This window comes from Drosophila kikkawai, chromosome 3L, assembly GCF_030179895.1.
Source record: "Drosophila kikkawai strain 14028-0561.14 chromosome 3L, DkikHiC1v2, whole genome shotgun sequence".
Lineage (NCBI taxonomy): Eukaryota > Metazoa > Arthropoda > Insecta > Diptera > Drosophilidae > Drosophila > Drosophila kikkawai.
In genome coordinates this window covers 21,913,340-21,936,197 of record NC_091730.1, presented here as the reverse complement: position 1 = coordinate 21,936,197, position 22,858 = coordinate 21,913,340, and the positions used below count along the sequence as shown (strand labels likewise).

Genomic DNA, 22,858 nt, shown 5'->3' with positions numbered 1-22,858 from the left:
CAGCACAGTCATCACGATCGATCCGCTTTGGCGCAATTAATAAAGTGAGGCAAATGAGGCGAGCATATAGAAGTATGAATAGTATAAATAGTTTGGGCCCCAGCGCCGGCGCCTGCATTCGCTTGAGCAACACTCCGCGGGAAGGCGACAACCATTACAGAGGCATTCTCAGCAGTCAAATCCCTTCTATAGATCATCAAAGCATCATGGTAAGATTACCTGCAGCATATGGATAACAACATAAACAATTATCGAATTCGGTAGTTTTTAAAAGCGAAAAATCTGCAGCTTGTTTGACGTGTTTATTATTCAAATAAGCTTCCATTAAACTCACATAATTTGCTAGATTATCAATCCTGTTTTAGTTCACGCTTTAGACAAACACTTGACTAATTTATTCATATTTAAAGAAAAGAATAATTTAGTATTTCAGAAATATAAGCATTTACCCCAATAAATGAGATAAATGTATAGCTCTATATTTTCTAGTTTGAAGATTGTTGAACTTGAGTATAGTTAAGAAACAAATGATAATGTTCTGATTCTATATTAATCAGATTATTAATCAAGAAACTCAAGTCTTAATTATTAAGAACACAATATCGATTGTCAGGAAGCAAAATCTAATATTTATTATGACTATTTTAAAGCCAAAATCAATCATATTTATTAAACTAATTTATTATAATTTTAAACTGCAGCGCCTTGCTATTGTCGCTCTCCTACTCCTGGCAACCTGCCTTTCCGCCCGAGCTGATGTCTCTCAGCTAGTGAGATCTGGCAATGGATTTGTATACGATGTTCCCAAGGTCACAGAGCTGGAACTGGAGGTCAGCAATGAGTTTCCCACCGGCGATGAGTTCCCCCAGGATGCCATACCCGTGGCGCCCTCAGATGCAGAGCTAGGCCAGGCCGAGGAGCCCGAGGAACCAGCAGAGCCAGAAGAGCCAGCACCTGTAGCCGCCGCTTCCTCTTCCAGATCCAGCAGCATTGCAACCAAGAGCGGCAGCAGCGTCCATGGATACAAGTACCAGGTGCCTAGCCGGCGCTTCAAGAGCTAAATACCCCGCCCAGCAGTTTGAATTTGTACCAAAGTTACGTAAAGATAATAAAAATAAAAATAAAATCTAACACAGAGATCTAGCTGCGTTCCTTTCACCAAAGGCCCTTGGATAGGGCTTAAGCCAAACACAGAGGTTGCTTTGGACTTGGCTTAGAACGAGATTCACCGTGGCTCTTGGCTGGAACTCCATAAAACCAAGCAGAAAAATGTCTCGCCGCCAAACCGGTTGAGGACTCACAAAATTTGCACACATTCGCGATCATTTGCCATTAAAACTGAGGCCTAGCCAGAGATCGCTGAGATTAATGCCCATAAAGAACGACAATTAATTTCATAATCGGCATAAATTTCGCTCATTTTTGCCGAAATCCGAGCAGAAACGCGGATGGTTTGGTTCAGCACACGCCATCCAATTTCAGCACTTGACAATCGATCTTCCGAGATCGCCGATGCTCTCTGGTTCAACAACCCGTCTGCGAATAGTTTTTGTGGTAGTATTTCTTATTTATTTTTTGGCAACCAACGAAACAAAAAGTGATAGTTGAACCTAGACCAGTATCGTCTGTTTGTTTATACAATCGCGGCGAGAGAGACGCTAATCCAACTAATTAGTTGATTAAACGCTGCCGTTAAAGTGATGGGATTTTTTTTAAGATTAAGGGATATCACGTTAAACATATTCATAGTTCTGTAAACACATTCTTTGGGCTCAACACTTATTTGGATAAATATTTGTTTTTATAAATATTTATATTGTCAACTCAGAGGCAGGTGGGTACGTATAGTTTTACTTAACTGGGAAAAGAGAATGTTAAGATATCTAAAAGAGCTTGAAAAATAATTGTTAAATTAAAAATTATTGTTTAAAAAGATAAATAGAGACTAAATAATGTAAGAAAAATATTAGAATAAAAAAATTATAGCTTAAAGTAGCTTAAGTTTTAAAATTATTGATTTTATAAGATAAAGAAGTTTCTTTTCTTGTTTAAATTGAGTTAAGATCGAATTTTAAATAAATATAGTTTTCAGACTTCTTAGTATATATGACGAAATATTAAAATTACAAAATATATTAAATTATTAATGCTTTTGGGACATATTGTTGAAAATGATCTTGTTCTTCCCCCGCTCTCTGTAATGTGTGAATGCTTCTCTATATTGTCCGCCTCTGCTGGAGATCCCCCATTGATCTGTAACCGAATTGCTTCCGCAAGATCATGCCCCAGTAGACCGCAGACAGCTTCATTGTCCATCGTCGTCCATGAAACGCTGACCACTTAAACTGAAGCTCTGACTGAAACTTCTTGAGCTGCAAATGGCAGCGCGCGCCATAATTATTATAAATGAAGTCTAAATGATTTATGACAGCCAGCAGAGCACGCTTACAGCGCTCCCAGCGGCGGAACTAAGTCTTCAGCTACACGTAAGAAAAATATTGTGTATTTGTAGGACTTAAACTTTGAAAAGAGTCAATCAAAATGTCTCTGCGTATTGCAAAACTATAATTAAGATGCCCTAAAGTATTCAAATCGAATGAATAAAATAAATTTTATTGGGTGATGACATATGTTACAATAATTTGCGTAAGAATTTACACACTATTGGTGTTTTTGTTTTATTTAAATTAAATTTTATATATCTATGTCATTTTGGAAACATTTTATGAATATTTAAAGCAGATAATAGTATCTCATAGGTATTCTATTCAATGCCATTTAAGGCTAGTTAAGAATTTCTGCTTTTGAAAGAGATATTTTGTTGAACAATAAATTCAATCAGAAATAATTATTAAGCTAATTATTAGTTTTCAGGAATATTTTAATAAAAATTATGTGCTTTGAGGTACATCCAATCCAATGAAATGTTTACTTTAATAAAAACTGGACTTGATAGTTTGCGTAATAATTAACACCTTAAACACCTTAAGAGAGTGAAACTTTTGGGGAAGTTGAGCGACCTGCAATAATAAAATTTAGGCAATAGACTAGTCTTGGCAATAAATGAATTGTCTAAAATGTATTCCCCTATAAAACATTAAGAAATTAGAGTTCTAATCGTAATTAAAACATAGTTTTAGTTGAAATCAAACTACAGTATATAGGGATTTTGCAAAATAGTTAACACCTTTTTACTTCTAAAAGTTTATGGGAAAGATTTCTGTTGCCAAAGTTGCTCTATTTTTCTCAAAGTGCTTCGACTTAGGGTCAGTCTTCCGTCGGAAGCAGAGGCTTAGTTTTCGTCTGAGTTAGACACCTTTAACAATGATCGCCGTGGTAACAAGAGGCCCAAGTGACGACGTCAATGAAAATGCTTACAGTGGAGACCCATAAAATCATAATGCCGAAACAATGACGCTCGCTGCTCCTCTGTCTTCTGTCCTCTGTCAACGCAGTAGAGCAGTATTGTGGCGCTAATCATTCATATAAACAACGTAGATAGAGCTGCAGAGACAGATACAGATACGCTGTGGGTTTACCGATACAAAGAATGCCGTGAGGCTAGCGGAGCGATATCGATTTAAATGATAATAATTGGCCTTTGAAGCCATGGACAGTGTCGAACTGTTTTAGAATTTTGACTATAAATAAACAGACATCGGAGCGAACGGTCAATCATTTGCGGTTTAAGAGCTCAAGGTATCAGACCTAGACGAGATCACAACGGACATGGTGAGTGTGGTCAGTTAGGGTTTGAAAATCACCTGGATATAATGATTTTTCGTTTCTACAGAAGTTCTTCATTTTGGCCACTTGCCTGCTGGCTTACGCCGCTGCAGATGTCTCACATTTGCCATTGGAGCTCCTGGAGGAGCATCACGAGCATGGCTATGGCTATGACTACCCCAAGCCGGAGGTGCCCTTTGTGATTACCAGCACCACGGAGCCGCCACCACCGCCGCCGCCGCCAACTTACCTGCCGCCCAAGCCGGTGCCCACTTACCTGCCTCCCCCACCACCCACAACTACTACCACTACGACCACGACCACGACTACCACTACACCTGCTCCTACTCCCGCTCCCACTTACCTGCCTCCTCCTCCTCCCACAACCACCACCACTACTCCCGCTCCAACTCCCGCTCCCACTTACCTTCCTCCCCCACCACCTCCACCAAGAACCACTACTACTACCACCACAACCACACCCGCTCCCACGCCAGTGCCCACCTACCTGCCGCCTCCTCCTCCCCCACAGCCTGAGCCTGAGCCAGAGCCCGATCATGGCTACCACTATGAAGCCCCAGCCGAGGCATTCATCTTCTAATCAAAACTAAGAGAAAAACCTATAAAAAAAAAGACAAAAAAAGAGGCACCTCCCCACTGGACTGAACCCGCTGAAAATTTCCCCGGATGACTTTGTTTTGATCGTTCCACACTAGTCTAAGGTTTACATAAGTTAAAGCTAAACGTATCTCGAATAAATGCTGTTTTGTTAACCCCATTTGCATTGATATCGCCTCCATTTCGGATATCGGGACTGGATCGGGGCAAAGTGGTCCAGATGGCCGAGTCAATCACCGTCAATTGTCTGTGGGATTTCGTCGCTGGCCGCTGCATATTCATGAGCCGCTTTGTTCGGGGCAGCTAATTTGGCCGAAATGGCATTAATTGTTTGGTAGAGAGGAGATACCACACGCCGATAATTGGCCACCGTCAAGTTCAGGCCGAGAAAACCGAGAAAAGTGTGAAGAAAACCGAGCTCGAGGAAGCTGCGCTATTGATGGTATAAAAGCGGTAGCCATCTGCGATATTGACATTACTACCTGTTGTCGGCAAACGGCAGCAACATCATCAACCGGATAATCTCGTCGAGACCATGGTAAATAGCCAGAGGATTAGCTCCTCGCTTGGCCCATCTAATTGGGTGTCTTTTTGACTTGCAGAAACCCCTAATGATCCTGGTGGCTCTGGCCGGATTGGCCGCTTGCGCTCGGGCGGATGTCTCGCACCTGTTTGGCGGAGGTCACCAGCACGACCATCATCATCACCACGAGCACGATCACCATGAGCACTACGATGCCCACTCCTCGCACTCGTCTTCCGGTCATGATCACCACGACCTGCACATCGATCTGCACTTCCAGCCGGAGCCGCACCATCACCACCATCATGTCCACGAGGCCAAGTTCGACATTCCCAGTGGATACAACTATGGGGGACCGGAGAAGCCGCGCCAGAAGTATCTACCTCCCAAGGTCTCCCTGCCACCGCCACCTCCTCCGCCGCCAGTGGTTCCAAAAGCAAGCTATCTGCCTCCCTCCAAGCCGGAGGTGAAGTATCTGCCCCCAGAGCCAGTGGCGCCCAAGTATCTGCCACCCAAGGTTGCTCCCAGCCTGCCTCCGCCACCACCTCCCCCAGTCCTGGCTCCCAAGCCCACCTATCTGCCTCCTAGGCAGCCGGAGACCAAGTATCTGCCTCCCTCAAAGCCCGAGGTGAAGTACCTGCCCCCAGCACCTGCGGCCAGATATCTGCCTCCTAAGGTGGCGCCCAGTCTGCCGCCACCACCTCCTCCGCCACCAGTGGCACCCAAGGGACTGTACCTGCCACCTGCCAAGCCGGTGGAGAAGTATCTGCCTCCCTCCAAGCCAGTGGAGAAGTATCTGCCTCCTTCCAAGCCCGTCGAGAAGTACCTGCCGCCTCCCAGGCCTGTGGAGAAGTACCTGCCCCCCAAGCCGGAGCCGCAATATTTGCCACCAGTACAGCCCGAGGTGGATTTCCACATTCCCATTCCGTCTTACGCTCTGCCCCTGGGTCCAGCCCCCAGCTCGCTGCCCGTGGAGAGCCACGACTCCGATTCAGGTTACCAATACAAGCCACCACTGCGTCGCTTCCGTCACTAGGATAACCCCAGCAACACTCACAATCTCCCCACCAACTCATAAACCCAGCACCTGCATCTAGCTTTAAGCTGTACAAATTAAAAAAGCATTTAAAACCCCAAAAACCAAGAGTTAATGGAGCGGTTAATTCCCTGATTCCCCCAAGAGACATTGCGACACTCTCGCTCTTTCACCAACCTCAAGGTCAGAGCTATCGCCCCCAAATCGCTGTCACCCTGCCCCGAGGGATCCGTGTGGATTTCGATCTGACCCCCAAATCTAATTGCGGCCAATCAACCGAAGCTTCGGCTTCAGTTTCGATTTAAGCTTTAGTTCGGCTTGATCATCACCTGCAGTGTCGATAATTACTGTCTTTGGGAATGAAAAATGATGCTCGGCTTTGGCTGTGGATATGGATATATATAGAAACTGATTGGTTGGATGCGGCGTCTGTTACAGAAACCAAAATCGCTAATCGTCAATTGCAGCCGGCAGCTATGGAGCGACAGTTGACCTCTTTCAATGTTGTCCAGAGATCACAGAGATGGGGCAAGTCAACCCAAAGAATGGACTAAATTTATAAATTAAATCCATAACGAATGGGAGATGCTCTTACTTAGAGGGTGCCAGAGAAGCGGACAAGTTGGCTCTATTAACTCCTTATTGAACACAAAAGTAGACTAATTAAAATATTGTGTTGGTTAGGAATGGAATATTGTTAGCTGACTCAGAATATCTGGTAATAAAAATGTTCCTGACAAAAACGAATTGGAGTTGCTATATTTGGAAGGAGTGTGGACACTAAATTTAGTTATCCCAAAAGAAAACTGAATAATTATACTTTTAAACGGGTTTCAGGAAAGAGTATAATTTATAACCTGTACAGAAGAACCTTGCTTACAGAAATATAATCAATTTAAAAGCTACAGAAAAGGCTTACTCATCATATTAAAAAGACAAATAGAAACTCTAAAATTTATAGATATTTTATATCAATAAGAAAACTGAGTTGCGGAAAGGTAGTCAAGTGAAAAATGCTCTTTAAACAATAAGAACTTCGGTTTTTTAAATAAATTAAGGGAAGTTTAATCTAAAAATAACTACTTTTAAGGGAACCCCGAGCTCTTTCCACACACTCTTCTCTCGAAATACCGCTCGAATGGCCCCAAAAGTGCGCTCAACTTTAAATTCCGATCGTTGACTAACCAAAAACTATTTTAAATACTTGGCAAACGCAGCAAAGATCGTAAACCCCAACACGTTTATGGCTCCCAGCCATAAAGAGCTCTCCGACCGGGCCAAAAAACAAAAGCCAACGCAACGAGATGACTTCGAATTAAGAGATTTAATAAAAAATTGAATGCCAATTCCCAATACCAATACCAATACCAATACCCAAATGCGCGAATACCAATACCGGCTGTCAAAGGGGCGAGACCCCTAAACGCCGCTTGGCTGACAGGCTTAGACATATAGCGTTTATATAGCCAGATCGCAGCCAGATCGTCTCTCGCGACGACAGCGTCGTTGGCGTTTTGGAAGTAATGGCAATGGCGAGGCGAGACGGCTTTATAGCGGCCACTGGGTTCAGGTTCGGGTTCTCTAACTGTATAAATAAAGAAGCACTTGCCGGAAACTGTATCACTTGGGCAGAAGCAGTCGTCGCAGCAAGAACGTTCCCGCCACAAAATGGTATTTCCGCGCTCTCAAGGATACTCATTGGATCGATCTTAGAACGATTTTTATATATATATGTATATTTCAGAAACTCCTCATCCTGGCAGTTTGTAGTTTGGCCCTGGCCGCCGCCGATGTGTCGCATCTTCTGGGACACGACCATCACCACGATCACAACGATCACCATGACCATCCTGGCTACAACTACGAGCCGCCGAGCATCCCCTTCGAACTGCCCACTCCTGCTCCGGCCTATCTGCCTCCGGAGCCAGTGACTGTGCGCGTGATTGCCCCAGTTCCCAGCTATCTGCCGCCCAAGCCTGTGACCCAGCCTCCACCAGTGTATCTGCCGCCTGCGACCGTCAAGCCTGAGATTCCGGTGGTCAGGACTCCGAAGCCATCTTACTTGCCTCCTCCACCACCAGTTGTGAAGGTCAACCCACCCAAGCCCGCCTATCTGCCTCCTCCTCCACCTGTGGTCCGAGTTGACCCACCCAAGCCCGCCTATCTGCCTCCTCCTCCAGCAGTGGTGAGGGTGGACCCTCCTAAGCCCGCTTATCTGCCACCAGTTCCAGCTCCCGTTCCCGTGGTCGAGCAGCCCCGCTATGTGGCTCCGTCAGTGCCCAGCTTCAAGATCCCAATTCCCTCGTACGCCGCTCCCCTGGAGGAGCCTGTGAACAGCTACCTGCCGCCCCAGGAAATTGTGGAGCCCAAGAGCGAGGATGGCTACCACTATGATGCCCCTGCCCAGCCGTTCCTCTTCTAAGCGCCGATCACCCCTAGCCATTTGTTTGTTGTCTTCCAATGCCACGTGTATTTACCTGTAGTTATTTATTGTTTACCGAGTCTGCACTAAAAAACGAATAAAGCTTTGCACTGCCAAACGTAAAATTATTCTTTTATTACCTACACTTGTTGGTAATCCCAAGAGATTCCAAGGGGATCTGGGGAAAATCCTATGAGAGGCCAAGAACACGACCGCGAACTCGGCTCAAGTGCCGCCGACATAATTGCCGGCTAAAAATATCTGTGAACTCGGCAGAACAGTTTCATTCAGTTGCTATTTTTTGATCTCTTCTTTTTGGGACCGAGTAATGCTCTGTATCCAATTCCGGCTTGATTTTTTGACTTGCCAGAGAAACCCAAACAAATCCAACGTTGAGTAATTGCAGTGAGCAGCCATAACGGCCATAAGCTCTAATTTTATGGCCCGAGCTGTGGCTGAGCTCCAATAAACGACGGTTTTATAATTTATAACAATGCCTTAATTGCTCCAAGACAATCGCTGGCATTGTTGGAGGTGTGAATACAGATACACCCGCAGATCCCCCGCAGATTCTTAAATCCGCCCACATTGCCGTGAAAGTGAAACTAATGCGATCAGGAAGTTGAGTCTATATTATTTGTTGGTTTTCGGTACTGAAGAAGAACGTACGTTTGTTGACAAAATGAATTGCTTTATGGAAATCGATTGCATGATCTAATGGCTGGCAACCCGTTCCCTCGTCGCTGTCAGCAAATGCAAATTAATTAGATTATTACGTTTATCTTTGGCTGGACGCCCAAGAATGATTTACCTAAGAGCTTTATCTACGGTTGTTGCTCTTAGTAGCGCCGTTTAAATAAATAAACACGGCCCATAAATTATCTCTCTCATCAACGGTTTTAGATTTTCGATTTTCGGCTTGAGACTTTGGCTTTTAGAAAGCAAAACTGATGACCCCAGTCGACCAGGCAGTCGTCTAGCCTGTTTCTTATTCGTTTCGCATTCGCCACTAATGAAACCAACTATTTGTTTCCTCATTTTCAGCACGACATTTTTGTTGATGCATTATATACCAAATGCTAATTGGTGGCTGCTATTTTATCGGCTTGTTCTAGGCAGATCAGAACTATTTTAGGTTTTTCTTGTTTTTATTTTTGGGTTTCCATCTGCATGCAGTGCGTATGAGTAATGTCCGTATCCTTATATTACTCATACGCATAGGGTGCACATTTCAAAAACAACTAAATTAAAATTATACAAATCTCTAAGCACAAAAAAAAAAATAGGCAAACAAACATTTGGTTTTTATTTAAAATAATTTAGTTATTTAAAATTGAATTTATTTTTATTGAAATAGAAAATAATAACTATTTTAGTGTTATTTTTAATAGATTTTAATAACAACTAACAGATATGCTTTATAAGCTTTTAAGAATCTTTGAAACCCGAAAGAATCAATTAGAAAATGTGGGAGTTTTTAAATTAATATTAAGCATAAAATCAGCTTATTAATAATTTTAATGTTTTATTAATAAAAAAAGGTTAGTAATTTTAACAATGTTAGTTTAAAATTGTATTTATTTGTTATACTTATTACTATTTATATGACATTATTTAAACTGAACATTATTCTTGCTTGCTATTTTAATCCTACTTATTTTTATTTCTTTAATAAACATACTTTAAATATATAAATCTGTATTCCATGACAGTCTTGTTTAATTTACCATAAAATAAATATTTTTATATACTAATCCCAGTCTTTGCATTGCCTAATTTCAGGCGAAATATTTTATAAAGACCACAGTTATATTTAACCCGAAATATATGCAAAACTTAGTAGTAGTAATAGTTGAAGTATAACAGTTTGCGATAGAAGTATGCAGCTCTTTCCACTATTGCTGGAGGCATCCTTTAAAATAATAAATAAAAACCTGCTCCTTTTTTACATATTAAAGCTAATGAACAAGATGTTTCCACAGGGTAGTTGTAAAGTTTTAGCTGTAAGGCCAAGCTAAATTTATATAAAAAAAAATCAATAAGAAAATATTTTCAAGGAAACCCCTCCTTCATGGATTATCATTTCTTCCGCATAATAAATTAATTAATCAAACTGAACCACGCTTATTATCTAGTAATTGACACCACAGATTGTATCGAGGCGCGCTCTCTGTCAGTGTAAATCTGTGTAATTAATTACCGAGCAGCGAGGTCAAGGCATATAATTTCCACTTGACCCAGGGAATCCAAGAGAAATCCCAGCCGGAGACGGAAGCATCGCTGTCATCGCTGGCACACAAAGGAATGGTGTGGATTGGAGCGATGGATCGAGACCCAGTTTGTCATAGTTCATAGACAAAAGTGGCTGTCTGTTAATGCCCCTGAATAGAAGCAGAGGCAAGACAATCAAATTGACAATCAATCCATCAATCAATAGCACATTGTCTCACCCGGACAGACGCACTGTGTATGGCTTTTAAAACGGATTGTTTACACTTCTGGCCTTTCCATAGATTAAGTGTGTGTTCTGCCGTGTGTTTTGGGACAACTTAGCAGGTTTAGAAGAAGCTTAAACCGGTTGAATTTAATGTATTTTGAAAGTAATCCACTAGATTTATGTATTCCTATTTGTTTACGAGCCGCCAAGAGTCATGCAAGAAGCTGCATATCTAATTATACCTAATTGGCCCGAAGAAGTCGCACCACTTAATGAGAGCCGCCACCACGCAACCCCGAAATTAAACCACATACATATATTTATATTATACTGTATAAATTGGGTAATGAGACGGTGCGCAAATACTTTGCCCACGAGTACTTCTGCGCAGCTTCCGTATGCAAATGCCAGAGATATCAGAGATCTCAGAGATCTCAGATTTTCCCCCATGACATTCCGTGATTAATGGAGGAGCCCACGCCAACGGGGGGCACTCATCAAATCAAGAACGAATCTTCCACAGTTTCGACACACTTTATTGCGCCTTGATGAGCTGTGAATAATACAATTAAGGCCCGTTGCGATGCGATACCCCGGCAGAGACTGATTGGCCTTGGCAGGTGAATGAAATAACTCGGAATCGAAATTTGTTTATCATTTTTCTTTACAAATAATTTACGTTTATTTATTCGTACTTTACTTGGCAATTCAACAATAACTGAATACTTCGTTTTTCGATCTTTGTCTTAGAACATCATTTGTCTCTTTGTACTTCGCTCTTTATGCTTTTGATCTTGGCTTGTTCTTGTTCGTGTTCTTGTTCTTGTTCGTCGTTTCTTTGATGGGTTCGTTCTAGGATTAGGTTTGTATTAGGTAACGATAGTTGGATAGTTTTGATAGTTGGAGATAGTGGGTTTTCAGTGCTTGGTAATGGGTGCGTGGTTTAGGTATTGGTTAATGCTTGATTCGGTTGGGATTGGATTGGAGTTTTGGTGCGGATAGTTCGGAGTTCGGAGTGGGAGAAGGAAGAGAAACGACAAAATATAGGAGGGATTACTAGGATTGTCGAGCTTGTATTAAATATAGTTAAGGGCTAGCCGTCCGTCTTAGTAGCGGCGCAGACGGTAGAAGCGTCTTACATAGACTGGACGACGGTACTGGTAGCCGGCCCGGCTGCTGTACGTGTGTCCCGCCAGCTGCTGGACGGGAGCCACCTGGATCTGCTGGGCCACTGGCGCCAGGTACTGGCGCTGCAGAATCTGCTGCTGCTGCACGGGCTGCTGGACAAAGGACTGGACCACAGGACGAGCCACGGGACGGGCAATGGGAGCAGGAGCAGCGATCACCGGACGCGGAGCAGGGGCAGCCACGGGACGGGGGGCAGGAGCGGAGGCCACTGGGGCAGGATCCTCAATGTCAATGTACTCGGGCTCGGGAGTAGCAATATCCTGAGGATTGGGTCCCTGGGTGGCGGAGTCGGGAAGCTGGGCACCACAAGCAACACCCACGAGGGCCAGGGCCAACAGCATGAAGAATTTCTGCAAGGAAATGGAGGGAAATTTATATTGAAATTATTTATTAATTGAATTTGTACTCCAATGGGACTCAAAGTCCTTGACCCCAGTGTGAAGTCGTAAAAATAAATCACTGAAAATTCTAAACCACGAAAAAAATATATTTTTGCACTGCCGAATGTAATTGTGTCTACTTTATTACCTTAAAATTATTATGAGCGCACTAAAGTTTCAGCTAAAAAAATGTTAATGAGATGGGAACTAGTTGAAATTCAAAATATACATGTTTTAATGTGATCAAAGACTCTAATAATATTAAGACAAATTAACTAAAACAATATTTTCTGTCTTAATTTCCTGGACTTTCATCCAAGAAGGAAGTTTGGAAAGTTCAAAGGACTCCACAGTAATATATAAATGTTATTCTTTTAAGTTTATTTGCATAAAATATATTTTTAATACTGGGTTACTAAATCCCATAATGACCATAAATCCTTTCTCGCTTGAATGTATCCAACTTCCTGGCAACTTTCCCCTATAACAAGCATTATACCCAAACATTCATACTTGTTTCTATAGGGTAACAATTGAGGAATACAAAATAAGAATTCTAGTGAGAGGTGCTGCTATTTTTGGAGCTATTTCTGGAGCATAATTATGTGCGTGTCTCCGGCACGGGTGTGAAGCAAATCGAGTCCCGAGGACCACTTGAGTCGGGACAGCGTGTTGATGAAGTCGTTTTCAGGCACTTGAGGTTTGGGTTGGGGGCACTTGAGGGTAATAGTTATTTTGGGTTCGCTTTCAAATTCGGGTTTGGTTCACGATTCACTATGTTTTTGCTCTGAAGTTTATATCCTGCTTGACTAGCAGAGGATCACTAGGTCTCGGGGTCCTTGTCATTGCCAGGATCACATACCATTTTATTTGTTTTTGGGTTTTTTTTGGGGGAATTCACGAAATTCTCTCGAGCAGATGCGGACGAGCAATTTACACTTAAGAAGTTCAAAGCACAAATGATGATGAGCTGGTCAGCGGGTATGAAATTTATACTATATCGCCGGTCCGGTCCGATCCGTCCGGTTCGGTTCAGTTCGGTACGTGGGTCTAAAAGAGTCTGGTCTGACCGCCAAAATCCGAGACCGAAACCGAAACCCGATGAGACACATCGCCGCACACGGCGTTATAAATAAGGCAACAACAAAATACTAACAGCAGAAGCAGAAGCACAACAGCAACAACGACAACTAACCAAAATACAGCATCGGCAATTCAAATCAAAATTTAAATTAAATGAAACGAAATGAGAAGAAACGGCGGCTAGAAGAGGCTGCTGATGGGTCTTGAGGTGGTGCCGAGTCCCTTTACACAATCACTTTGATGTCGTCACGAGCCATGACGCACGGACAGGTCACAAGACAAGTCGAAGATCGTAAATATGCACTTGGAAAAAGCGGAATATGATTTAAGGCAATTAACAAATGTATTTGCCAAGAGCATAAAGAAATAAAAACCTTAAAAGCTCACTTTACATGGCTTAATAATGAATATTAAAATATGGTTTTTTGTTTTTAAAAAAATATTTTTCTAATTTAAACATTAATTATTAAATTATAAATATTTCCTCTTAAATTCTACAGTTTTTCCCGGTGCCTTTTGCCCTCGAAGAACACGTGTTGATTACAAATAACCAAGTTCGTTGCCTAAGTCTTTCGTTTGGGCTCATACAAAATATTAACACATTCAAATTTTTCGACAAATTTTGTTAAGAAGAACTTTATAGTTCCATAAACTAAGAATACCAATTGCTAACCAATAATTTTCCTCAGTGCAGATACTCCGATTCTATCGCCTGCTGTCTCCGCACAGCGCGTGCCTCAATTGAGGTTCGTCGCCTGAGTCTTTCGTTTTGGCTCCTGCTTGAAATAATTTGCATAACATTCTACTAGAATAATACTTTTTCACCCAAGTGGCTCCATGCCAGTATGCTAAGCTCCCCGAAAAACCTAACCAAGCAGGGAAGATTAGTCATGGACATGGGATAAGCGAAACGCATCACTTCTACTGATCATGAGCAACACTTGTGCCATTCCATAAACGTATTTTGACTTTATCATGTCAATTTGGAGATTGTTTGCCCATCTGGCCGGCGCACCGACCTGGTAGCCCCTCTTTCGGCCATTTGATCGTCGGCTGGCGCATGATTGTTTGTATCTTCTCTTGACCTTAGTGGCAACAATAAGCGAATTTAACGGCTTTTGGGCATACATCATTTCCGTTTCTCGTGCGTGTGTGTGTGGGGAAATACATTCACCTGCCACCGTCAAGTGAATGAAGCCACTTGAGCCAAAGATGCAGTGCCAATAAAAATGATTTGTTCGATATCAAGGTCTCACCCAAAAAGATTAAGTGGCACAAACACAGGAAATGGTTAATATATATTTTCGACATTGTAAAGACGTTACCATGAATATGCACAACACGATGGACCACTGTATCAGCAGAGCCCACTTTAAAATGGTTCTGGCCCGGTCATGTGACATCATTGCGGGTGCCTTTCACCTGCATTGATTGATGGTACATTTGTCAACGGCAGCCGAGACGAGGAACATGGGAAATATATACTTATGCAGCCTTTTCCATAATCCCACCATAAAATCTAGTAATGAACAAAAAATAAACAATTTATTGTGTGTTTTTACGGTTATTAGAGAATTTAAAATGTAATTAATAATGCTTTGGTCCGCTGGCTTCTTGGGTTTCACATTCATAAATTTGATCTCCCGCGAAACATTCATTATTGGCTGCTTATGCCATTTGCGGACATTGTCGATTGAGTCAGCGACATTTGACTTGCAAAATGTGTCATTTGTATGAGAAAAGCAGCGTTCTTCCCTCGGATCAGATCGAATCGATCGGTAATCAAAGGAGTGCCATAAATCAGTGACAAGGGCGGGGCTATTATGTTTTATGTATATAGTTCGATGCAGTTCTCCCAGCCCAGTGATAACAACTCTTATTTATGGCAATGCCCACATATATAATATTAATATGTTTGCGATCTTTCCATCATCGTGTCTCTTGGGGCCGGAACCGAAGCGACAACGACAACGACAATTTCGATTAATTTGCATATAGGAACCAGAAATCGATAGATCGCACCGAGTGAATCAAAAGCCATGAGCCGCCGTAGGAGCTCCGGCTAAATGCCGGTAATCGAAAATTCTCTTAATTTATGACTCTATGCCTGCCGATAGCCAGAATCCAGTCGCCTTCACGTGCCCCCCGAGAATCGTTTTGTTTTGCTCCAAGCGTTTGGAAATATTAAGCATGCGACCTGTTGTCCGGCCGGGGCTAAGCGCGGCTATAAATACGAATTTCCAAGCTAGATGTTGTCTGGCTGGGCGTGTGTTTACAAGCGATCCGCATCACCTGATAAGGACCACAATAGATGCCCACCTGGGCTTCGCTGAATATGTATGCTTTTTACCAAGAGATCTCTCTGTTTGGGCAAGGCACGCCTCGATATCTCACCGCCAGCTTAGCATTTGAATATGCGCGTGTGAATAGGAGAAATATAAAACATTTTCTGCGCTTCGTGTCACTTCTTGACATCTGTCTTCATAAATAGAACTAAAAACGAAGGAATGGGCGATTTTTGGCTAGAGAATTTAGCCAGTTCTGAGCTGTAATCGTTATATGATTATTGACCTTGTGGCGAGGCGAAGATTCTCAGTCTCAAGTCAGTCTCGCTTTCCCGTCTATTTTTATCACGAGTCTCGACACAATGCTTCGTAAATATTTTGTGGAATTTTTTTTATATTTGTACAAGCTTCCGCACATTCACATCCACGAAACAGACCAGAGAGGCATTATGAATATTCAATATTTTTACGCAAAAAATTATAACAAACAACAAGCGAGGCACGGCAAATATATCATCTTGAAGAGACAATTGGAAGCTCTGGCATGCTCTTGTCGAAATAAGTATTTTGAAAGGCGGGTCAAACAGGTTGGCATCGACGGTGATCTAGGCCCAGAAATATTTATTGCAACACCTCCAAAAGTCGGGGTACTTGACAGATTTATAACCGCCTCAATAAATTGTCTCAAAATAGACCACAAACGCTGATGCTTAGTCTCGTTTCCGCCTCTGCATTTGACGAAATAAATGGCTTAACAATTATCGTACATCAGCCACTTGACCTACAGTCTGGCGGCGAACTTCTGGAACGGAGCCAAGGGGTTTATAATTATTTATTTATTTTTTATTTGAACAAGCAGATTCTCCAAAGATTATTCTGGTTCCAATCGATCGCCAGTCGCAGACAAACCGGCGGGCACCGGGACACGCGCACAGTGAAAGCGTCCGCAGAAGAACGTTAACATTTAATGGGAAGCATAAATTAATTATTGAAATTAGCCAGAATCGAGATAGAATAATAGCCGAGCGGGAATGGGAATGGGAATTGAAAGGCGACCGAGAATCGAATGAGAATGGCCACAAAAGAGCCCCATCTAATCATTGTTTAACTTAATAATTAGTTTTTTATTATCTCCCCCCATAATTTGTTTCGCAACAACAGCAAACAATGAAATCGATGCCGCCTGAGGGGCCAAAAGCATCGGCCAAAGACAAAAAAAGAGACGTCGCGACTTTGGTGGCTGTGAACCCGAGCAATTTAGCCACTTTTGGCACCTTTTTGGCCGGCTCGTGCCGCCAAAATCGTTGAAGCCAGCCGCCAGGTGGTGAGCTGGCATTTTGAACTTTGGCTCTGAATATAATCGATAATAAATAAACACACGAGCTTTAAATGTGAATTAAATATAGCCGAGTAGACAAAGTGGATATTGTCATGAGAAATTAGTGATTTATAATGCTTGGTTATTTTTTCTTATATTAAAGTTTAAATTATATTATATTTTATTTCACACAATCTGCTTGTTTCCAAAACAAAGAGACTTCGCTTAAATTAATGTTTCCTTTCCTTAAAATTCGGAAATTTCCTTTTAAAGTGATCATTAAAATCACAAATTAGTAAACAATCTATTCTTAACATAAATTAGTTTCTAAAACAACCCTTCACCCATTTTAAGATATTTTATTATCTTTTAAAAACGGTTTTATTGTAAGCTCCTGTATATAAATTTAGAATCTCTCCTAATCATAAAACTTGCTAAAAATCTCCCCTAAATGTATTTCCTATTCCACCGCAAAAGGTTGTATATTTCAAGAAGAATTATAAAAACAAATTGATTATCGAATTTGTACCAATATGACTAATTTTATGGTAATAAACTGAGAATTTGGCCTGCATTGGGAACTCGAATCTAAACTGGTTGGTTATAACTCACAAATAGAGGTCACATTCTCCACTTCATTAGGCAGAATCAAAGCATTAAGTCGGCGATAAGCATTTAGAGAGAAGGTATATATACAAATACGGAGACGGAAACACTTCCCCTGAAGAGTATACCCGAGAATACTCTGCCGGTTGGAGATCCAAAGATGCTGTAATCGAGGGACTTCAGTTCTGAAAAATTGCCCCAATAAAAACGGCATTAAGCTTTTACGGCTAATGGAGTGATTCGAAAGGGGCAGCCACGAGTCAGGCTAACTGGCGATCGATCAGATTTCATACATGCCGATCTAGTTCGGTGACAAACAGCCGTCGAGAACCCGTTCTCGCTTGGGAAGAACACAAAGAGGGGTTGGTATTTAAGTTTATATAGATATATATATTTATATCTCTGTATTTATAAGTATAAGCCATTCTAGTCAATTTGCACAAATGCAAATGCTGATTATTATGGTCGCATTTAAGGCTTGGTGGATGGTTAATGGCCATTAGCAGAACCCGTTTCTTTGGTTCTTTTTTTTCGGCAAGAGATTATGACGATGATTAGCCCCACGGGGCTAAAAGCGATGATGAAGGTTCGTTCTTCTTCTGGGGCCCCAGTCGCCGCTCTGTCTGCGGATTTCTGTAAGATTCTCCGCCGTGAGTCACAGGAGAGGATCATCTGCCGAAGCCAATGCAATTGAGGATTCTCCGGTGGTTTGACTAACTGCTATGACATTGTTTCCACTCGGATGCCGTTTGCTGCGCTTTGTCTCTGTAAGGCCAAGGTCGAAATTTGTAAAGAGATTGTAAACATTGGATTAACTGCTATGCGTGTTGCCTTTTCAATCGGATTCGTCGTCTTGGCCATTGTTGACTCTGCATTTGCATAGATTCGGGCCAGCTTTTTGGAGCTGGTGTGCCGGTGAACCATTGTGACGGCTGTCGAAGCTGCTGCTGCTGTTTTTTGTCTGTTTTGACATCCATTATGGATTGGTGTGACAAGTGCTGTCAGTGCTCAAGACAACGACCCACATGGATCGGTGGCCCAGACTATTTGCCGTTAATTGCTTTACGCTGGCCAGCATCTTTTTAAAGGCAACATAAAGTCACACTTGACAAAATATGGGGCTATAGCTAAGCTAGAGATAAGCTAATAGCTCTTGTAAAAAAAAGAAATACAACAAACATTTCCTTAAAATTTAAATTTAAAGAAAATTTTTGATACCAAAATTAAAATTGATCAAAATCAACCTCTCAAAGAAGGCTTATTTCTTAATTTCCTCTCAAGTCTTTCTTTTATATTTTTTGCCTGCATTTTTTACAGTGCATTTTTAAAAGCCAGTCAGAAGCAAAAATTCAATAAATTTGCGTGACAAAGCCGCCCTCTGGGCCTTACCGAATGAATGAATTTTGGATCGATCTAGACTAATCCACTTGTCTTCATATTTGACGCTTTTTTCTGCATTTATTCGCTGTCGCCGTGGTTGATTAATGTTGGCGTTTTGTTCGTTTTATAATTAAAATTTAATAGAGCGGGCAAAATGTGTGACCGATGCCTTGGTATTATGCTAATCACTGGCGCCCACAGCGATCTGCATTGAAAATCTTGAAAAGTCAGAGAAATCGCTTACACGGGCAATCATCCTGAACAAAGGCTAAGCCAATTTTCTGGCTATTCACTTTAGGCCACGAGCTGGCTTGGCCGGGAGAGCCAAAACCGAGTAATTGCCAATTTTTGGCTGCTAAACGATTTTGTTCACGCTCAGCAGAATCGCAGCGTTTAATCATAAATCGCCGCTGTCTGCGGCTTGATTTATTCGCAAGCCACTTGAATGCTCGCCGGGAAGGTTAACAGTTGTTAAACATCTATTAGCAATTGATTAATTTGCTGTTAATGCGATACAGCCGTGCGACTTGAGGGGTGGCGGAGGGGATTTATTATTCGGCGGGGCGGCAATATCGGTCAATTGGACAAGGAAGTTGTAGTGGCAAATGGATATTGCGGAATTTCGCGTGCAGAGCTATAAATTGAGACATCAGTTGGCTTAAATCGAGGTATATGCTGATTGCCGACCGAATATTTAAATGAATCATCTCGAATATAGCAATAAACGTCTAAAAATAGTGAAGACATTATGGTAAACTCGGCATAAATCGAGGTTTTTGGTTCATATCAATTAATATGAATGCCTATGAAAGTTATTAAAATGTATTAATCATTTTAAAAATAGCAAGAGCATTTAAAAATAGTAACGGAATCAAGCAAAATGATTTTTCGAGGCTGTAAATAATTTGGATTAATGATTGCCTAGTAAAATATGCTGAATATAATATTAAAAATTCAATAAAATGAATTCATTATAGGCATCAAATATTAAGTTTGTTACAATCTTCACGGAAAGAGGTTTTAATAAATACTTTAAAATCATCTTTTATTATCATTAGTTATCATAATTAATACATTAAAAACTTTATTGGCTTAAGCTCTAATAAAAAGCTAAAACATGAGTTAAGCTTGCAAAGAAAATAAAACCATAAAAAAATTAAAACGAGCTTGAACCAGGCTTAAGCTAAGCTTAAACTAAGCTCTTCTCTATACAGAAATCAGCTAAATAGTAGGCTAGTCATACAGCATTACCTTAAGCTTAACTTTAAACAACTTGTTCACCAATTTCTTAGCCGAAATTTAGGCTGAAAATTTATTAACCGAACAATCAAGCTTAAAACTCACACAAAATAAAAGAAATAAATTGATGGCACTTATTAAACACACATTAAATTATAAAATTATAAAGTTATAAATTGAAATAAATCAAGGCAAATGGTTAAATAAATATTATAATTTTTAAAAGATCAATTTAAACATCACTTTATAATTGGAATAAAATTTAAGTAACTTTCAACCAAAATAACTTCCTTAAATATAAATAAATACGAAACATCTTATAAATTCTTTAAAAAGTCGAAGTTAAGTCTATTAAATACGAGCCGAAGTCCTTAGCTGCTATGGCTCTTTACCCTTAGTTAGCTCTTAGTTTAGAACTATTTGTTAGCTTAAGATAAATAAATATAATTAAATTAAAATATTAAATTTATATTTTTATACTATTAATAAAAGGATTTGGTTTATTTAAAACATTGTTTTACTAATTAAACTCAACCAAAAAGTCTCTTGAACTTTATAAAATAGTAATCAATTATTAAAAACCATTCAAGAAGCGTAAACTATTTTGTATACATTTCTTTCAGTGCACTGACATGCGTGAGTGATTTTCATCGGCGTTCCTCCGCTTTGTTTGCCTTTCCCCTCTCGCGGATCCACTCGAACACCGCTGACGGGTTGATTCATATTTCGCTTGGCGTTGCCTTCGCCACAAATCATCGTACGCAATGTGAAGACGAAAACGTTTGAGTGCGTTGCCAGTTTTACAATTGAACAGTTATGAGCCGAGACAACAGAAACAAAAAAAACACCCAAAGATGAGGGAAATAGAAAAAAAATGGAAGCCAAACTGTGCCAAGGGCAATTTCGCCAGTGATTGATTTACAAGGCGGCGAACGTAACGCCAGCAAACGCATCGTAACTCGCTAGAATATTGCCGGCGCACGTTGCGTATGCGCAATATTTCTTGAGAGGGGAACAGATGCTATTTTTGAGCTTACGACTCTTGACATCAGCATAAATCATTCTGTGACTTTATTGTACGTCTATTAAGTCATAATTATAATATGTCCATTAATATTTTCGATTAGCCCCTGTCGGAATAAGTTTTGAGGAATTAATTGGAAATTTGAGATTAACGATGAAGAAGACGAGATGAGAATTTCGCCCTCGGGTAAAACGATGATGATTTGTTTTTGTTTTTGCCGCTTTCATTTTATTTAGAATGACTTAATATTTATATACTCGCATTTACATTTGCGTGTTTGCCTGATTGCGGCGTCGGCGGGGGAATATTAATAGCTTGTTTGGGAAATTTACACCCGGATGGAGTGAGAATCGGAATCGTAAGCGAAATCACCAGCATCATAGTGCTGCCCATCTGGTTAGCATGGGCGAAATTAGTTAGGGTCAGCGGGTGAGCGAGTAGCTCTGCTTTTCGGGCCTATGCCGGCCACTTTAGCTCTATTTGGATTCCAGTAATTGCCATCGCATAATTATCGAGGCAAGGCAAACAATGCGTGGCGAATCCCTTGTCATGCCGAATCTTTTCAAGTGCCGTGCTGCAATCATAAATCACGCAAAAAGCCAAGACTAAGTGCAGCTGCAGATCCGATGGCTGACAACATAAATCACACCCCAGCCGAGCCAGGCCGCTCGTTAAGACGTTAATCAAATGGCTCAGATCGGGCCGGGCTTAGGGCGCCTTCTGTCCAGCGAAATTGAAGGCCGCCATGCAAGTGCTTATGTAATTAGTGGCAGTACCCCTCTTGCCATAGCCACCCCCTCTTGGCCCTACTGGAGAATAGTTGCACAACCCACAACGACGACGACAAAGACGACGACGACGACAACGCCACTGCAGTTTTTCTTGTTTATCTTTATTTTTGGGCAACCTAATGAAGTTGCCACGGCTAACTCAATTTATTGACTAGGTCCGCCGACGTATTGACTAAATGACTGATGAACCTGGCAACGGACGGAGAGCCTCGGTGGGAATTGAGTCGTCGCCGATCGCGGAGCTGATCATCGATCGGTTCGCAGTTGCTCATATTTATTTTGGCTCAGCCGGCACCTTGAGTGGCCCATGTATGGATGCGGCGATGCAGTTGCAGTCGTTATGGGCTCTCGCAAAAATATATACCTATATATATATATATATATATATGGTCGTTATGGGTTTATAGTTGGATATTGCAAACAACGCCGGCCTGAGAACGTTCACGGCTGCTTGACGCTCTCGGAATTTCCGCCTCTGATTTATGGCGCCCCCAGGTTTGATTGATTTGACCTACCAACTGGACACCAGCCGCCGGCTCCGTGCTCCGTGCTCCATTGGGTGGTGCAGTCTGGGGACTGCTCTTGAACTGTTGGTATTTTGGCTAGGCCATCTGCCTACTTGGAAAAATAAATGGGTAGTAGTCATATAATTTCATAACTAAAAAGCATAAACAAGACTCGAGGATGTATTCTTTTTTAATTGAGATATAAAATAAAATAACTGCTACAATAATACTTTCTGTTTTTATAAAATAAAATTATATGCTCTCTTTATAATAATTCTTTTCTTCTTTTTAAATCA

General features: G+C 41.4%; 5 protein-coding genes across 6 annotated transcripts; 4 read left to right on the top strand and 1 right to left on the bottom strand.

The window, feature by feature from the left end:
* The first annotated feature begins 74 nt into the window (after positions 1 to 74).
* Positions 75 to 1,130, top strand: LOC108078576 (uncharacterized). Its single transcript, XM_017172495.2, has 2 exons — positions 75 to 209; positions 702 to 1,130. Exons 1-2 carry the CDS (start codon positions 75 to 77, stop codon positions 1,059 to 1,061), a joined length of 495 nt encoding a protein of 164 aa, XP_017027984.2. The 3' UTR covers positions 1,062 to 1,130.
* Positions 1,131 to 3,679: 2,549 nt separating this feature from the next.
* Positions 3,680 to 4,445, top strand: LOC108078645 (uncharacterized). The gene is made up of 2 exons (XM_017172574.2): positions 3,680 to 3,732; positions 3,794 to 4,445. The coding sequence occupies exons 1-2, from the start codon at positions 3,730 to 3,732 to the stop codon at positions 4,325 to 4,327; spliced, it is 537 nt and encodes a 178-aa protein (XP_017028063.1). The 5' UTR covers positions 3,680 to 3,729; the 3' UTR covers positions 4,328 to 4,445.
* Positions 4,446 to 4,951: 506 nt separating this feature from the next.
* Positions 4,952 to 6,021, top strand: LOC108078644 (uncharacterized). The gene is made up of 2 exons (XM_070285619.1): positions 4,952 to 5,637; positions 5,668 to 6,021. Exons 1-2 carry the CDS (start codon positions 4,956 to 4,958, stop codon positions 5,901 to 5,903), a joined length of 918 nt encoding a protein of 305 aa, XP_070141720.1. The 5' UTR covers positions 4,952 to 4,955; the 3' UTR covers positions 5,904 to 6,021.
* A 1,507-nt stretch (positions 6,022 to 7,528) lies between these two features.
* Positions 7,529 to 8,435, top strand: LOC108078674 (uncharacterized). Its single transcript, XM_017172607.2, has 2 exons — positions 7,529 to 7,574; positions 7,648 to 8,435. The coding sequence occupies exons 1-2, from the start codon at positions 7,572 to 7,574 to the stop codon at positions 8,323 to 8,325; spliced, it is 681 nt and encodes a 226-aa protein (XP_017028096.1). The 5' UTR covers positions 7,529 to 7,571; the 3' UTR covers positions 8,326 to 8,435.
* A 3,093-nt stretch (positions 8,436 to 11,528) lies between these two features.
* Positions 11,529 to 13,339, bottom strand: LOC108078670 (cyclin-dependent kinase inhibitor 1C). Of its 2 annotated transcripts, none has more exons than XM_070285740.1 (3): positions 13,193 to 13,339; positions 11,902 to 12,300; positions 11,529 to 11,614 (listed from the first exon to the last, which is right to left on the bottom strand). In XM_070285740.1, exons 1-3 carry the CDS (start codon positions 13,193 to 13,195, stop codon positions 11,543 to 11,545), a joined length of 474 nt encoding a protein of 157 aa, XP_070141841.1. In that variant the 5' UTR covers positions 13,196 to 13,339; the 3' UTR covers positions 11,529 to 11,542. The 2 variants fall into 2 exon arrangements, with proteins under 2 accessions (XP_070141841.1, XP_070141842.1); XM_070285741.1 differs by having other exon boundaries at positions 11,574 to 11,722.
* Between the last annotated feature and the right edge of the window lie 9,519 nt (positions 13,340 to 22,858).